This window comes from Procambarus clarkii, chromosome 53, assembly GCF_040958095.1.
Source record: "Procambarus clarkii isolate CNS0578487 chromosome 53, FALCON_Pclarkii_2.0, whole genome shotgun sequence".
Lineage (NCBI taxonomy): Eukaryota > Metazoa > Arthropoda > Malacostraca > Decapoda > Cambaridae > Procambarus > Procambarus clarkii.
Window position 1 is genome coordinate 7,002,001 of NC_091202.1, and position 19,042 is coordinate 7,021,042.

The following is a 19,042-nucleotide window of genomic DNA, read 5'->3' on the forward strand; positions in this document are numbered from 1 at the left end:
ACAGTCACCTAGTGTGTTACTCTGAAGAACAGTTACCTGGTGTGTTACTCTGAAGAACAGTTACCTGGTGTGTTACTCTGAAGAACAGTCACCTATTGTGTTACTCTGAAGAACAGTTACCTGGTGTGTTACTCTGAAGAACAGTCACCTAGTGTGTTACTCTGAAGAACAGTTACCTGGTGTGTTACTCTGAAGAACAGTCACCTAGTGTGTTACTCTGAAGAACAGTTACCTGGTGTGTTACTCTGAAGAACAGTCACCTAGTGTGTTACTCTGAAGAACAGTTACCTGGTGTGTTACTCTGAAGAACAGTCACCTAGTGTGTTACTCTGAAGAACAGTTACCTGGTGTGTTACTCTGAAGAACAGTCACCTAGTGTGTTACTCTGAAGAACAGTTACCTGGTGTGTTACTCTGAAGAACAGTTACCTGGTGTGTTACTCTGAAGAACAGTTACCTGGTGTGTTACTCTGAAGAACAGTCACCTAGTGTGTTACTCTGAAGAACAGTCACCTGGCGTGTATTTGGAAATTTTATAAGGAAAAGTACACCAGGTCTATGACGTGCATCATTCTTTAATTTTTGAAAGATCTCCCTTTCACCATGGTTATAACAGAGCAACAACAAATGAAGTTTTTTTTTTCAATTTGCACAATGCATCCCATCCTCGGGATATGCTTGTCCTTGCTACTGCCGATCTCGAAGACGCAATTATAAATTATATTGTTGTACTGTGTATTTCAAATCTATATTTTTTCATGATATTAATCTTCATATTTTAGGAATTTGTATATTGTTAGGCCTAGGTTAGTTTAATTATTTAGATACTGTAGGATTTTTTTTAGATTTCCAGCACCCGAGAAGGTGTCACCTAGGGTGCAGTTGGAATATGGGAAGAGAGCAACGCAAAGTTCAGGAAAAGTTTGAATGAAGTCAGTTGTGAGTCATATGTAAAGTATTTTCCTTCAGAATCACGTGGTTTGGCGGCTGGATTGACAAGTATTTGGCCACTGTTGGTGAGGACGGCCCAAATTATTATGAACCTAACACCAGGGAAGTCGCGGTGATCAAATTATATTAGTGAGGCTTTCTCACTGTGAGCAACGTCTTCTAGGTTGTTACAGTCAAGCTTATGGCAGGCTGAAAGCCAGTACATTGAAATCTACATGAACAACCCATCCACCTGTTTTGATAGTACTTATAAGAAGGATGAGGACCAAATTACATATACCGATGTACAACGCAATTAGAAAGTAGAAATCGGTACTATTGAATTTGGACAAACTAGAAAACGTTTTTTACTTATGTTGCAAAGACAAACTAACCTAACCTAACCGAACCATCCTAGGCCTAAACCTGCAAACAGTAACTGTCACTATTTTCTGCTTGTTACAACTTGTTATACAGTTGTGACATCTTTGTATAACGTGACATGTTAGAACGATACTACAACTTGCTATATTGGTAGTTACAACTGGTTAAGTGTTAAACAAACAAAAAATTGCAGCAACATCGTAGTTTCGTCGTGTATTTGGCGTTAATATATGCTATATGAGGCCTAATATAGTACATATGTGTGCTATAATAGGCCTAGGAATCTAAGTTTTTTCAGTTTATTTTTTTTAGGGCGGGGGGGACTCTATAAAGTGAATAGAACAAAATTATACTATCTAATTACTTAATATGTCAATGTTTGAACTATGGTGCACATAGTTACAAAAAGTACCATCTAAACATTAGGATGGGTTGATATGAATGATTGTTTGGCCCACTGACCGAGAATTTCCATGATCGTCAGGAAGAAAAGTTGCTTTAAAGGTTAAAGATTGATGAATAATGTAACCAGGAACTCTGAGACCAGGACAATGAGAGAGGTGGCGAGGCCCAGGACGAGGAGCAGGAAGGGTCCTTGCATGTGGCGGAGGGTGAGTGCCTGGTTACTGTCGGTGTTCTTCTCACTCAGGGACGCTGTCTCCTGCAACTCCATCAGTCTCCTGCGACTCTCCTGCTTCGCCTTCTCCAGTACATCCTTAACCCACTTCTCGTATAATCCCGCCTGAAAACATATGGGTGTTATTCATACCTATTATATTTGGTGATTTATTGAAAACTTTAAATACATTATTGTTTATGATGCGTCTTTCTGTATTATGTTTTGTTCTAACGTCTTGTTCCAAGATACATGAAGGTCTGGTTTTGTAAACTCCGAGGCATAGAAAACGTTAGGTTAGGTTGTGTTAGGCGAGTTGGCTGGATTTGTTTGGGTATTGTGGAGGAAGCCTCACACTCACTGTAATGGACCTTCATTTCACTCTCCGACCACCACCATGTGGGTGGGTGGATTTGGTAAAAGAAACTTAGTAATTTATTAATGTGAATTAAAAGGAAGAAGAGATACAATCAGTGAAGTGAAGGTCTGGAAGATGGTGTAAGCTCAGAGTAAAGAGATGCATAAGGGTTTCCAGCAATCAGTACAAATACCAAGTATTTGAGATGCAGTTCGGAAGTGCGTCTTGTCGTTTGTGTCAGAAATACCAGTATTTGCTTTTCCTACCAACCCCCCTTCTTTTTATTTTTGTATATACATTACTGTTTGTGGTTACAAAATTGAATGGTTACAAATTGTTGAGCACTATCATGTATATATGCATCATCACAATTAAAAGTAAAAAAAAAATGGAATCTATAATGTATATCACAAATCAACCTGATACACATTTAATTCAAGCTTCTTCTCCACGAGCTCAGGGGGCAAAATGTGTGCCCAAGATAGAGGACTTCCCTCTGTACCACAACACTAAGGTAGTGGAACAAGAAATGTGTTGCTCTATGGCCTTTTCTTACCATTATTACTTTTAAGCTCAGTTTTGTTAGAAGCTTCAAGAACAACAACAACAACAGCTCAGTTTTGTTAGAAGCTTCAACGCAGTTCCTAAATGAGCCATGGGGTCTTGAGTACATCAGAACGAAACTATCCATGTGTCAGACTTCTGTATACAGCAAGTTTCTGTTTTCACTGAAAGAACGGGAAATTCCCCCTCTTTGCACTGTACTGAAAGGTAAGAATTGACCAATATAGAGACAAATGTAGCTGGCCATCCTTCCAGGAATGTCTTTAATCCTGTATAGGTATGGTTCTCGTTGTGCCAGGCAATGGGCCGTAGAGAGGCTACGCTTCATGATGCCATTGACTTCTTTCTCTCTTGAAATCTATCTTGCCGTGTGATATACAACAAGGCAAGATAGGTGACTTGAATCAGCGTTCTGGTGATTTCCAGACACCTGCCTAAACCCACTCGGACATGACTAGACAAAAGCTAATCATTCCAGAACAATTGAATTCACTGGAAGGTTCTGGAGGCCCAAACTGGTGCCCCATCAGGATTTTTACGGTTGCCCCGCCTGCACTCGACCTGCAGGTAATGGTGTTCGTACCCATGCGCCTCAGTGTCTTTGTCTCTGTATGTCACTTTGTCTCTGTTTCTATCTCTGCATGTCTCTTTATTTGTCTCTGTCTCTTTCTTATAACAAAATATAATTGCCTAATGTGTGGTCGCAAGTGAGAGAAGCTTAATGGTGTGAAATACTAAACAATTTGTTACCTCTTCACTCAATCAAAGGGGAGTGGCTTGAGAAAATTTTGAAACTTTGGTAGTATCGTCGGTTTTATGCAAATACGGGTAAATTATAGACAGCAGGAAATTTCTGTTCATTTTCCAGAGATCATTGAATAATAGTGTATATTACTATAAGAATAACTTGTTTTTTACTTTCTTTTGAAAGCATTTAGCTGTGTAGCTGTCGGGCAGTGCCAACAATTGTCATTGGGGTCTGAATGTGGCCCTGGCATGTTGATATATTTTGAATTCTGGCGACCCCAACCAGCCTATGTTCATTCTGAACCCCAGACTTCCGTCAATATGGGTGAAGCTAGTCCCATGTGAAGGTTCGAACTCTAGTCGGGTCATTGAGTTCTTAAGTGATATATATTATATAAGAGAGAATGTCTGTCTGTTTCACAGTCCAAAATTGGAGGCCAAACATTTGAGGAAAAGTTCACCCAAATTGGCATAGAGAATGGTCTTGGGCAAGGGATGAACATAGGGTGGTCGGAGTTGAAAGAATTCAAAATGGAACTGGGTGCTAGGGTCACATTCGGACACCCACGACTGTTTTTGGCACTGCCCGTCAGAATACCTAAAAAAAAATTTTCGAAACAAATTTGAAAATATAAAAAAAATCTATATATCTATAGAAATATACACCATTAATCACTGATCTCCAGAAAATTAACAGACATTACCTGCTATTTAAACTAAGGCCATAATCCAATAAAATATGTAAAAAATGTACTGAACTGTCACTTCACCCTCGGATGGAAGAATAAAGGCAAAACTGGCAAATTCGATAGGCGGAACTATTATATTCTGAGTGAATGGCATTAATTTATATAAAGACATGGTAACACTTGCTCTTATTATGCTGTCAGTAATATTGAAGGATAGGGATAGAGAAGCAAGGGTGTGAAGGGACGAGAGGAGAGGGGGTGGGGGAGGACGAAAGTGGGTGGCGAAGAGACAAGTATTTTCTGAGAGAAGAGGGATGGGGATGAGCACAATTGTAAGCATAATTGATTCTCATGCGTCCCTACCTTGATGAAATGGTTTGATGAAATATCTGTGCCCAATAAAGTCACCAGTGCTGTCGGGTGTTGGGATTAAAAGTCTCACGACTTCCCAGTACTTTTGTACCATCTGTAGCTAAGTGGTTATAGTACTAGGCATGCCAAGGAACATGGATGCCCTGGCTGACGAGGTTTGAATCCTTCAAGGGTCAAGAGTTTTCTGATATATGTATATGTTTGAGAAAATCATTATGGGGCAATGTAGTAATTTGAATCTGCGTTCTGGTGATTCCCAGACTCCTGCCTTAACCAACATGGCCATGATGGGACACAAGCTAACCAACCTGGAACACTACTGAATTTCCTGGAAGATTCCGGAGGTTTCGAACTGGAGCGCAACCGGGATTTTACAGTCGACCCCACCCACACTCTGGCCTACATATAATATTATTTACACTTCCATATCACAATGGCGTGATGTATCTATGAGAAAATCATTTGAGGCAATGGAGCGACTCAAACCGAAAAAGCATCAGAATACCAGTTCAAGTTGTTTACATTAAGTCTTGCTGCAATGAACATTGTTAACACTGTAAATAATCTCACCTCGATAATAAACATCATTATTCTATCCAGTTGAGGTTTGTAAGGCGCATCGTGAGGTATGGGCCACGCTCCCCTGCTTGAAAAAACACTCTCTCGTCCAATGTACAGTAAAGTACGGCCGTCCACCCTCGTGTAGTGGTCGGCGATTGCCTGCATCAGGTAAAGTCGGCCGTCCATGAAAGCCTGTCTAGACAGTGACATTATAGTAGTTCCTTATAAACGTATGAAAGAAATGAACAATGTCTGAATTGGATTGATCGTGGCTTTAAGGCAAAAACCTAATAGTGAAACTGGAAAGATATTCTAAGCTCCTCACTCTCTCTGGCTGCTTTCCTAAAGGTAGCTTTGAAAATTAATGTGCATTATTGATGAGATTATATCCATTCAGTTCAAAGACTTTATTTACATACAAATGTTCACAAAGAACCTCCCCCCCCCCTCCCTTCCCTTGGCTCCACACATGTAAAAACAAACTGTAGGAGTAATCTATATATACCTATATACCTATACAAGAGAATGTCTGTCTGTCCGAGGTTGGAGGCCAGTCGGTTGCTGTTAGTTTCACCCAACATTTCATCATGAATTGTGATTGTATAGGAAATGTCATAAGGAAATCGGGGTCGACCTCCACGACTCTCCTAAAGTAGTATTGGCTGTTATTGAAATAACCAACAACTCTTATGAATCTCTTTGTGCCGGGTTGCGCCTGTTATGACCACACATACACCAGTATGATCATACTGTGGCTGGTGTTTGATGCGTTCAAACGTTATAGTGATATCCTGGCATTAGCCTAGTATCATAAATATTATCATATCTATATAATCTCCTTTTGACAATACTTTAGTATAAATTACGTATTGCCAATGTATGTTTATTATACTTATACATATTAAATAATAGTACCATCCATCTGTGGATATATGGGAAGTAGAGTAAATAGCTGAAGCCTAATGTCCTGTAGCTTGGAAAACATCATTACGTGCCTATAGTGTAGAATGCTACGTATTACTGTATATGATATGCTATGTGTATTATGATGTAGAATGTATACATTTATATACTTAATGTATGACGAGTATGTATACTGTGATATATCCATTTCATTACTGTTCATTGCGTTGTCCTCTTGTCATGTTAGTAATTTATATTCTGGTATTGTGAGATTTATACCACAGAGGCAAGGTTTGGTACTTATGCTGGTATATGATACTTTACTTTATTTCATGTATACTTATGTAGTAACGGCAGACTGGTAACGTCTACACATTCTCTCTTAACCACCACCCGCCCTCCCCCTTCCCCTCCCCTCGGCGTACCGTCTCCAACCAGTGTTACCATTCTTGCAGATATGAATTCTCTGTTGACTTATTTATATACCATGGTATATATTCTCTTATGTATTGATTCATTGATATGTATACTCATGTATGGTTGTTTATTCAGAACTGTTATGATGTAGAAGTTATTGAGTGATAAATGTTTGATATGAGCTTGTGATATTTGAAAGAGGAGAGTCGGTTGGCTTGCCGAGTAGGAAATAGTTTGTTGAGTGACCCCACCCGGCCCTGGGCTGTCACTACTCTTAGAGCTTCCCAGACGGGTGGAAGTGTTGTCGCCCAGCTCTGTTTTTAGTGGCCTTTTTTGTGTTTATTGACTACTAGGATATTTAAGATTGTGCAGTAGTAGTTGCCATGGATCAGTTCTACCGATGTACATCATTTATGCCAGGTGGTAGGTGCTGTTATATGTATTTATTGATGGGGGTACCTGTGATGCCATTGTGCTATGTTATGATATTGATTCCTCGACCTCACTGATTAATGAGTGTGACCCCACTATTCTGTAATTGTATTATCAGCATAATAGGTGCTAGTGTAACATTGTGCCAGAATAGAGCCTGGTGTCAGCTAGTGCCGAGGGCATGAAGTTTTAAGGCCGGTTGATGATTTTGAACAACTTTAAGAAACTGGATAATGTGATAGAATATGAGTTATAGAGAACTGTAGTTTTCTTATTGTTTTACGGTGACCTATATTACATGCACCAGTAAACTGTAATATTTTTGCTAGCCTTTGATTAAACCCTAGACAATTATTGATATTGGTAAGGCTATGGATTCCAGCGATGACTTAGAGCATGAGGTCATGATAGCGCCCTTTTTGGTTTAATGGCCATAGAGTGTCCATTTCGACATCACACTCACACAAGATCACCACAACATTCTTAAAACTTTGCATCAAAGTAATAATAGGAAAAATAACATTGAGGTTGTTTTGTGTTTTTTTGGGAATGTATATTGAATGTTCTGAAAGACAGAGAATGAGAGGGATAAAATGATAATGAACGTGAGGGAGACAGAACAGGGGAGGAGAGAGAATGAGAGGAAGTGTGGGGGTTAGTGAACGTGGAGGGTTAGAAGAGGATGAAGGGAGGGAGAATGGCAGAATGAGTGGGAGGGAGGGAGAGAGAATGGAAGGTAGGGAGGGAGTATGATTGGGAGGAAGAATGGTAGTGAGGGGTGAAGTAGAGTGAATGGGAGGGAGTGTGAGAGAGAGACAGCACAGTCAGAAAAAAGACAGAAGCCCCGGGCACCACTGGGTACTCCATCTATATCTATAAACTAGGATGTCTGTCTCTCTGCCTGTATGTCCGAGGCTAAAGACAGAGGAGGCTAGAGGCCTCGGACCGCCTTCGGGCTAGCCTCATTAAATGGTCACCGGATTATATTAATACTGATTTCATGAGGAGTGTCGTAAGAGGGTTCGGGGCCAGCCCACTGCTTTCAGAACGTATGTTGAGATGACAGATTCGCATTCTGGGTACGATCTTGTGCACAGTGATGGACATAATATGTAGAAAAGACGGTTACAAGGATGTGTGGGAGAGATGCGGGAGGGTATGTGAAGAGGAAGAAGGGGAAGGTGGGTGGAGAGGGAGAGAGAAAGTGGGAAGAGGTGAAGAGAGGATGGAGAGAGAAAATGGGTAGAGGGTGAAGAGAGGACGGAGAGAGAAAGTGGGTAGGGGGTGAAGAGAGGAAGTGAGGTTGAGTAGAAAGGGTATTCATACCCTCTTGAGAATGAACTCCCAAGAGGGTGTTCTCCCTCCTAATTTAGAAGGAATTAGGGAGGATATAGATAGGGAGAAGGGCATGTTCAAAGGAGAGGCAAGGGTGTGTGTGGAAAGGGAAGTCGGGTGGGTGTGTAGAGAGGGATAGGGGGAATGTAGATAGAGAAGTAAGGGGAATATGGAAAGGAAGACTTGAACATTGTGTAAAGAGGAGGACGGAGATGATGTGTGGAAAGGAAGATGAGAAGAGTGCATGCTGGGGCACATGAGGAAGGGATGTGCTGGGGGAGAGGGAAGGTGTGAGCTGGGAAGAAACAGTGAAGGTATGTGAGGAGAAGAAATGGGTAAAAGTGCGTGAAGGGAAATATGGGGATTGTTGATGAGTGTGGGGTGGAGGTTTTGAGAGTGTGTGTAGATGGAGAGGGTGTGAAGATGTTTACAGTGATAGGTTTGTGTGTAATAGGGTGATCGAAGACGAGCCTAATTCCCCGTTTTAAGAAGGATCAGCTATCCGATTCACATCGACTCCGATGAAATTTGAAATAGAGGTTTAGTTTCCAGCAAGTTTTTCTATATCTTTTAAGCTGTCTGCAATATATATATATATAAATAATGTGCTTGCTGCAACAGAATAATGGATTCAGAATAAAGGCTGCAACAGAATAAAGTCATATAAAAACGAATCTCTTATATATGGCTACCATCTCACATAAATATAACCCACCATAATGACACAGACATTGCAGCCAAATTAGTGTGTAACAAGGATGAAGTTGAATTAGAAATAGGCATCCCATCCTCTGCTGTCAAGCCGATATTGTTCCAAACAGTCAAGTCTAATAGGAGGGAAATTACTGTCACCAAAAGGTCTGAAAGCCTCAGTATGAAAGTTATGATTTGTTTAGATCCGAAACCTTTATATATGGGCAACACAAATCGTCCACCAGACAATGTCATATAGTAGTTGCCAGAATCGGGTTGGGCTACCATTACCTGTGGCAGATGGATACAAGTGACGAATCTCTCAATCCTGAGCACTCCAGGTGCAAACTCTGTTAGAAGGAAATCGGTCGAAATCTCACACACACTACATCACTGAATTCCCAGTTATTAGACACTTCAGGCATTCCGGCATGCAGTACCTGGAACTTTGCACTCTTTTTATTAATTCTCATGTTCTTGAGGATATCCTTATATTGAACCCATAATTTGCCATTGCAGATTACTGATCATATGACTCTGTATGACTTACCATCCTACAAGAAGGGGATATTTTGTATCACTGCCATCTTATTCACTCCTGTATTCTTGAAGATATACTCATAATGCATCTACAGTTTGCCAGTGCAGATTATTGATCACATGGCCCTGTATGACTAACCATGGTTTGTGATGGGGATTTTTAGCATCACGTAGCTAATTCTTCACATACTTTGTATTCTCATTTATGTAGTTCAGGTTAGCTGCACAAATTCAGATGTACCTAAATGTGTTAACAAAGAAAATATCTGCGATGTCCCAACTTACACAGAATGTAATCACAAAGCACTTTAACTGCATTGTTACAATATTGCATAAATGTAACAACTGTAAACAAGTAATTGTTTTCTGGGAATGCATGTTGTGACGGCAACCCCTCCTCTTAAAAATAACGTCACTTTTGGCTCGTATGCGCACTATGGCCAAATTTGGACGTAATTTGAAATGTAATCGGCTCACGCAAGTGATGTACTGTCCCGTTTTCTGTTTGAGTCCACCGGCTTATTCGGTTAGGTTAGGAGAGGAAACTTAAAATTAACGTTTTTCATGACGTTTTGAAACTTTAGGAGAAGTTCCTGACCTCCTAACCTACCAGAGGACCCTTAACTTACAGTTTTGGAAAAAAATCCCCAATTTATTTAAAAAAGAATTTCTTTCAAATTACGTCCATTTTTGGCCATACGGGTAATCTGCCAAATTCTGACGTAATTTGTAAGAGGACAGGTTGGATGCTTGAGGCTAGCCTGTATGAAACTTTCACAGTGATTTGTGATTGTATAGTTAGTATAATGGGGTTGACAAAGTTGACCCAATGTGCCCTTTCTTAGGAAGGATTAGCTCCTATTCCGAATCCAAGCGACTCTTTTTAAGTCTGAAATTGGAGTTTAGTTTTCTAGATAGTTTTACTGATGATTTTCAGCTATCCACAAAATCTAAACTTACACGCAACATTACAACAACTTTTTAAAAGCTAGGTTGTGTCAACATTGCATTAAAGTTACAATTTTACAAATAACGCTGAGGATATGTTGTGCATTTGCTGGGCATGCATGTTTCAAAAGAGAAAAGGAGCGAAGAGAGAAAAGGAAGGGAGGAAGAAAAGAGGAGAGTGAGAAGGGGGAGGGGAAGGTAGGGGGGGAGAAGGAGTAGAAGAGGCAAGGGCGAGACGTGGTATGAAATGTGATGCAAGAGGGAAAGAATGAGATGAGAACAGGAGAAATGGAAAAATGGGGAGGGAAGGGAGAAAAGGGGGAAGAGAGAAGAATAGGGGACTGGTGAAGAGGCATGAAGAGAGAAGACGTGGAGGGAGGGAGAGTGGGTATTGATGGAGAGGGAAGTGAAATTGGGATGATGAGACGGGGGAGAGATTGGAAAAGAGTACCAAAGAGGAGATTGGGAAGAGATAAAAGGGTACGAGGGTGATTTGGGGAAATCTACTGGTGATTGATTTAATTATTATTTTAGGAAATGTATTTAATTGTATTTATTACTTCTAGGCAAACTGTATTTTATAATTTATTGTCACTAATAAACTTCCCTTCGCACATTTTGCAGGTTTCATATTTTAATCTTTACGTAATTAAACGGTAGGTATAATTACTAATGTGTAAATTTACACTACTATTTAGATTAAATATATATATTCTCAGCTCTTTCAGATGTGTTGACTAGTCATCTAACATCAGACACAGCCCACTGCATGTAGTCCATCCTGGACGTGTATTAATGGTGGCTGTTGGTCCTTATGTCCAGCTCAACTAAGTCTCATATGGTCACAATTTACTTCTGAAATAATATACCATAAAAACTGATGACTAAATATAAGTACAGGTGTGACACATTAAATTGGGTTGTTATTAGAGCACAACATACCCTTGTGGTGTTGTTGTCATGCTGCTTAACCAACTAACCTATCTGAGAATCAAACTGGCCATAATAACTATCAAGACATGGAGTTTAGTCGAATACTTGGCATTTCCTCTGTTTAACATAGTCTCGGCAGCAATTAGCAACTACTTCAGTCACACTACATTCTTGGACTAGCTGTGAGTAAAATTTTTTCATGGGAAGCCTTCCGGACAGACTCAAGTCTCAACACAACACCCTCCCTCCTCCTCCTCCCTCTCCCGAAGTTGCTTACATTCAAGATGATTGAGGAAGAATGGGTTTGAGGTCAAATCTAACTATTTACTATATACTTAATTTAGTATATTGAGGTGAGATGATTTGTGAGAGGTGATGTGAGATCATCACTTGAGATGATTTCAGGGCTTAGCGTCCCTGCAGCCGGGTCTTCGACCAGGCCTCCTTTTTGTTACACATACCCAGGAAGCAGCCTGTAGAAGCTGTCTAACTCCTAGGTACCTATTCACTGCTAGGTTAACAGGGGCATCAGGATGAAAGAAACTCGTCCCATTTGTTTCTGCCTCCAGCTGGAATCGATTCCAGACCCTTAGAACCTTAGGACTACAAATCATAAGCACTTTCCACTCAGCAGTCAGGCTCTGTCCACTCAGGCCGTCAATAGATTCATTTTGTTGTGTTACCAGCTCTTAGACTGGGGGATTTTCAGTGTAACATTTTCGACAGGCAGAATCAAGTAGCTCTCTGTGATACAAATGATCTTCTGGTCCCTTATCAGTGAGGGATGCTAAAGGAGTAAGAAGTCCTCCATATATCAGATGAGATGAACTTGATGGTTCATATTCCATGTTATCGTCAGAGAGTTAGGTCCCTGCCAAACACACGAAGAAACTACGACATTGCTACAATGTAGGAACAAGGTTTATCACCCTCTAACAATTGTATCAACCAATATAGAAAGTTCTGACAATGTTCTAATATGCCATAAAAGCGTTATAACAAGATGTAACAACTTTATTACAAGTTGTAATAAGGGAATCATAGGGAATGTTACATTGTGTGTTTGCAGAGTCAGTGGTCGGTTTTTGACTCAAGACTTAATTTCCTTCACAATGGTTTGGAGATCCTGGAGATAGATTTTTTGGTGGTGTAGTGTTTTCTTAAGGCAGCGTTTGACTGTTCCCACCATTCGCTCGTAGAAGCCTCTATGCCACGGTGCTCTCGGGGGGGGGGGGGGGGGGGGGTTATAAACTTCCAGTGGCACTGTCATTGGTTCAGAGGCAGTGAGTACAACTGGGTGATTTCAGACTTCCCTCAGACTACTTCCCTTGCCACCAAGGTATATCCATTGTCTGAGATCATCAACTTGGAGCAGGATCGACAGGCAGCAAACCTGCAAAAGGCCTGAATGAATGCCTCTGCACTCATATCAGGAGTCACTTCTAAGTGTACTCCTCTTGTAGTGGCACAAGTGAACAGACAAGGGTAACAGACAATAACTGACCTATATGAAAGTCATATGGCCAAAATAATTCTCAAGACATGGAGGTTTAGTCGAATACTTAGCACTTTCCTCTGTTTTGCATAGTCTACTTTTCAGTCACACTGCATTCTTCGGCTAATTGGAAGTAAAATTTTGTCATTGGAGGCCCATTGATGGACTCACCTCTCACCACAACACTACACAACCCGTTCTCACACAAGACAGCACATATATGACTTAATGTTTAAAGTCAATATTTTATTTTATTTTATTTTATTTATATATATACAAGAAGGTACATTGGGTTTGTGAGAATACATTGGATAGTACAGTATTTACATTCTTGTAAAGCCACTAGTACGCACAGCGTTTCGGGCAGGTCCTTAATTTAGCAGATAATTTTAAGTAGGTAATTTCAATCAGAATTGATAAATGATAAAGATACATTACAAGAAAAAAATGAGATGAGAGAGATAAGTAGGTATATTAAAGCATATTGTTATATTAAAGCTCTGATTGATTACATTGACAGCTTGATTAGTAATTTAAACAAGGTTAATAGACACCATACAGCAGATTGACAGCACATATAAGACAGCAATGATCACAATGGTAAAGATGTTCAGATTGGGTATATAAAGATTGGGAGACTGGGTAGCAAAAGATACAGATAAACAAGATTTATAAACACCATACAACAGATTGGCAGCACATATAAGAAAACAGCAATGTGTTGAATGTGATTTAGTACATATGTGATATATTCCCAGTTACCTTTTTTACCAAGGCCCAAACTCATTCTCACGTACCAATTTACGCCTCACAGTACCCGTCCATCAACGTAGATAGCAGAATAGTCGTGATTGGTTCAATTATAATGAAAATTGTAGTTTTCATGTCCCACATGGGTTGTGAAATTTACCTACTGTTGTCCATGCTCTTATTATATTACAGATCAGCTATATCCTATTGAAGGCTCGTAGTTTTGTTTTGAGAAATATTAGTTGTTCTTAGTAAATTATAATAAGCACTATAAATTATTACATAGAATAACAGTGCTTCACCAATCAATATTTTATACCATAGTTTGTGCTCTAAAAATCTTTAAAGAATGTTTTGTAGGAACGCTAACAGAAAACGATGTTACGTTGGAATGTTTATGGGGTAAACTACTGCAAACAGCATGGTATGGTGTCTACTATACCAAATATTGGATGGGTATAGGGTACAATACCACCTGTTAGGTGGGTAAGGGGTCCAATACCACACGCAGGATGGGTATGGGGGTCACATCCACCCACAGGATGGGTATGGGGATCACTTCCACCCACAGGAAGGGTATGGGGTCCAATACCATCCACTGGATGTGTATGGCGTCCACTACCACCCACAGGATGGGTATGGGGCTCCAACCACCCACAGAATAAGTATGGGGCCCAATAACACCCACTGGATGTGTAGGCGTCCACTGCCGCCCACAGGATGAGTATAGGGTCCAGTATCGCCCTCAGGATTAGTATATAGGGTCCACTGCCGCCCACATGGTCGGTAGAGTGTCCACTACCGCCCACAGGGTTGGTAGGGGGTCAACTTCCGCCCACAGGGTCGGTAGGGGGTTCACTACCGCCCACAGGGTTGGTATGGGGTCCACTGCCACCCACAGGGTCGGTATGGGGTCCACTGACACCCACAGAGTCGGTATGGGGTCCACGACCGCCCACAGGGTCGGTAGGGCGTCCACTATGGTCCAAGGATCGGTAGGGGTCCACTACCGCCCACAGGGTTGGTAGGGGGGTCCACTGCCGCCCACAGGGTCGGTAGGGGGTCCACTACCGTCCACAGGGTCGATATGGGGTCCACAGGGTCGGTAGGGGGTGCACTACCGTCCACAGGGTCGGTAGGGCGTCCACTACCGTCCACAGGGTCGGTAGGGGTCCACTACCGCCTACAGGGTCGCTATGAAGTCAACTACCGCCCATAGTGTTTGCATAGTGTCCACTACCGCCCATAGTGTTTGTATAGTGTCCACTACCGCTCATAGTGTTATTATGGGGTCCACTACCCCTCATAGTGTCGGTATGGGGGTCCATTACTACCCACAGGGTGTGTCTGGGGTCTATTTTTTTCTGTATAGCAGAGGTGGCAATATTGCTTTTCCAATCTCATTTGTTGTTCAATGTAAAATATTTGTTGCTCGACTTGCAACAATTTACACATATATATATATATATATATATATATATATATATATATATATATATATATATATATATATATATATATATATATATATATATAATATATATATATATATATATATATATATATATATATATATGTATATATATATACATATATATATATATATATATATATATATATATATATATATATATATATATGTATATATATATATATATATATATATATATATATATATATATATATATCTGTATATAGTATTATATCTTTGCAATAATGTACCAATGTGTGTATTTTCATAACCCATTTTAAATACTTGAAAATTATATAACTACATAGTGAATGCAAGTCAATGTATATTTATATATTTATTTATTTATTTATATACAAGAAGGTACATTGGGTTAGAGAGAATACATAGCATAGTATTTGCAATCTTGTAAAGCCACTAGTACGTGCAGGGTTTCGGGCACGTCCTTAATCTAACAGATAATTTTAAGTAGTAAATTCTAGCAGAATTAATAAAATGATAACAGATACATTGCAAGGAAAAAAATGAGATGAGAGAGAATAGTAAGTATATTAATGCACATTGGTTTATTAAAGCTCTGGTTGATTACATTGTCAACTTGATTGGTAATTTAAACAAGATTAACAGACACTGTACAGCAGATTGATAGCACATATAAGAAGACAGCAATGATCACGATGGTAAAGATGTTCGGATTGGATACATAAAGATAGGGAGATTGGGTAGCAATAGATACAGTGCAATTTTCAAGCAACACGGTAAAAAAAACTTTGAAGATGAGATTAGGTACTTTTTAGTTTTGTTTTTGAATGAAGCAAAAGTTGGACAGCTTTTCAACTCATTAGGGAGTGAGTTCCAAAGACTGGGTCCCTTTATTTGCAAAGAGTGTTTACACAGATTATGCTTGACTCTGGGGATATCAAAGAGATATTTATTTCTGGTGTGGTGATAATGGGTCCTATTACATCTGTCCAAGGAAAGTTTCAGAGCAGAATTTGAGTTTAAGAACAGGGTTTTGTAAATGTAATTGACACAAGAAAATTTGTGGAGTGAGATTATGTTTAGCATGTTAAGGGAGTTAAACAAGGGGGCTGAGTGTTGTCTGAAAGCAGAATTTTTTATTATTCTGATAGCAGATGTTTGCTCGACGATGATGGACTTGAGGTAGTTTGCAGTGGTTGAACCCCATGCACAGATACCATAGTTAAGATAGGGATAGATTAGTGCACAATATGTAGAGATGAGAGCAGAGTTAGGTACATAATATCTGATTTTGGAGAGTATCCCAACTGTTTTAGAGACTTTCTTAGTTATGTGTTGTATGTGGGTGCTGAAGTTGAGTCTCTTGTCTAGGAATAGGACAAGAAACTTTCCATCATTTTTATTGCTAATGTTTACATTATCTATCTGAAGCTGAATTGCATTTGTAGATTTGCTTCCAAATAAAATGTAGTAGGTCTTTTCTATGTTAAGTGTTAGTTTATTGGTTGACATCCATAAGTGGACTTTTTTTAGTTCATTATTAATAACATCATTTAGTGTATGTGGGTTGGGGTTAGAGTAGATGAGGGTAGTGTTGTTCCGAACCATAATGGAAACAGACCCAAGTATGGGATGGGTTAACCCAAGTATCGCGTTTCCAAAAGGGTCGCCCATGTTGGAAAAGACGAACGCCGAAAGAATATTGTTGAAAACATCTTGATGACTTATTAAACCAAAATTATTTATTAGTCAGAAGAAAGACAAAAACGCGATCTATATGTAAAACTTCTACCAGACAAATATTCTAAGTAAAACTGATGATATTTGTAGTTTTATAAAAGGGGCAGTTTTCATCGCTCGTCGAGCTCGAAAACCGCAGCATTCATTTATTTATGTATTTATTTATTTATTTATGCATATACAAGAAGGTACATTGGGAATGTGAGGATACATAATATGGTAATTACAGTCTTGTAAAGCCACTAGTACGCGAAGCGTTTCAGGCAGGAAATCTCAGAACCATGCCTATTTCACGCAGATTCCTTAATAAACGTAAGAGTTTTATATGTCACAAGATAGATATAATTACAAGCTTCATTCTAAATACCTTACCATGGGCATATTTAGATTTAAAGCAAAGATACGTGTACTTTTATAATAACCGAGCTCCGATCCCGGACAGATTGATCGACCAAGCAACTGTCTCAGAACAATGTTTATTTCACGTGAATTCGTTAATAAACATATATGTTTTATATGTCTCAAGAAAGGCAGACATATAAGCTTCACTTTAAACACTTTACCATAGACATACTTAAAGTTCTAATGAAGATACATGTATTTTAAAAATTATGGAGCTCCCACCCCGTACAGACTGAACGACAGAGCAACTCTCTCTCAGATCAATGTTTATTTCACGTAAATTCGTTAATAAACACAAATGTTTTATATGTCTCAAGCAAGATAGAAATAAGAGCTTCATTTTAAATACATTACAATTGACATATTTATAGCTCAAGTGAAGATACATATGTTTTTATAGTAGCGCTCAGTAGCTTGTCGGGCATGGAGTGCAGACGCCTACGCACTTGCCGATATATTGTATAATTAACAAAGATACGCTAATAAAGCCTAAAATCTTATATGCCTCCTGAAAGACCGAGATATGAACATTATTATGATTGCACCAAATGAAATATATCATGTTCGAGAACAAAGATATATCAATTTTAAATTAAGTTTCGACTCTTGCTCGGGCGAGAGAGATGGGGCGACTCTCGCCCCATCTATTGGAGATTCTGTCCACTAAAGACCCAAAGCTACTCAAACCCTCCCAGCATTATTTAAGTAATGAAGTAATATGGTATATTTACTCACTATAATGTGGGTGCTGAATGCATAACATGAGAAAACATATATTTACTCCAAACTAATATAATTTCATTATGAAATAAGTAGCATCAAAGGAAGTCGACGGTCCAAGCGTCAATGTTGTGGAGCGACTTATCCAAGATATATCGTTGTTTGGAAAGTGTTTGTTGGCATATCCACTTGTCGCACTTCTCTGCACAAATTATCACAAATAACATAACTAGCCAGAAAACATTTAACATTTATTAAAAAATATATGTTTGGAAGTTAAATCGACTTCATAGGACAATAGTTTTGTTATACTCGTTATTCGTTGACATGCGTTCGCTACTTAAACTACCATGTACTGTACTTATGTAAAATCTCCCATGTCTCTTCGCTCATCTCACCGAACCATACAGGCTCTGTGATATATTGTTAAATTAATTGAGATTCACAAATAAAGCTTATAAATGTATATGTTATCAAAAAGGCAGAGCTTAGTTTAGTTCATTTATTATGCGCCCCATGCCCATCCTATGAGCGATAGTGGAGTGTTACAGAGGCACATAATGGGCGCAGGGACTGAGCCAGGGACATGGGCTCAGGGACAATTCATATAGCCAAACAAGTTATAATCTTGATAAGGTAGTTACAAAAGTCAATGCACATTGTCACATCAACAATGGGCTCGAGACCGACCACAAGTACAGTTTATAATTTAAGCAACTGACATATATGGAGGGCTAGTGTCACAATTGATATGTTTATCCTACACATAACCCCCTCTTCCCCATCCAATGGGCAGCGGTGGATAGGTTACAATCAAGTCGATTTCTGGGTTTTATTCAGAGATTAGATCTTATTGGGTGAGGAAAGATATTCATATTTTAAAGACGGCTTCTTGGCTGATGGAAAATATACAACCTTTTGAAAATCAATGTTAGTTTGATCTAGATATTGTAATTAACGAAAGTATTTATGTCATTGGAAAGGTAGAAATATAGGCTACATTTAAAATCCTTTGTCATAAATATAACTGAAGTGAAAACGAAGATATATGCGTTTTGAGT

General features: G+C 39.3%; 1 protein-coding gene across 1 annotated transcript in view; it reads right to left on the reverse strand.

The window, feature by feature from the left end:
* Window positions 1-607: 607 nt before the first annotated feature.
* The window catches only part of LOC123767226 (ionotropic receptor 21a-like), a 69,229-nt gene continuing 50,794 nt past the window's right edge, over window positions 608-19,042 (reverse strand). The window contains exons 2-3 of the mRNA XM_045756798.2: window positions 5,230-5,416; window positions 608-2,055 (exon numbers count right to left, since the gene is read on the reverse strand). Of these exons, the coding sequence (XP_045612754.2) occupies window positions 1,819-2,055; window positions 5,230-5,416 (424 nt within the window). The 3' untranslated portion in view covers window positions 608-1,818. The remainder of the gene's footprint in view (window positions 2,056-5,229; window positions 5,417-19,042) is intronic.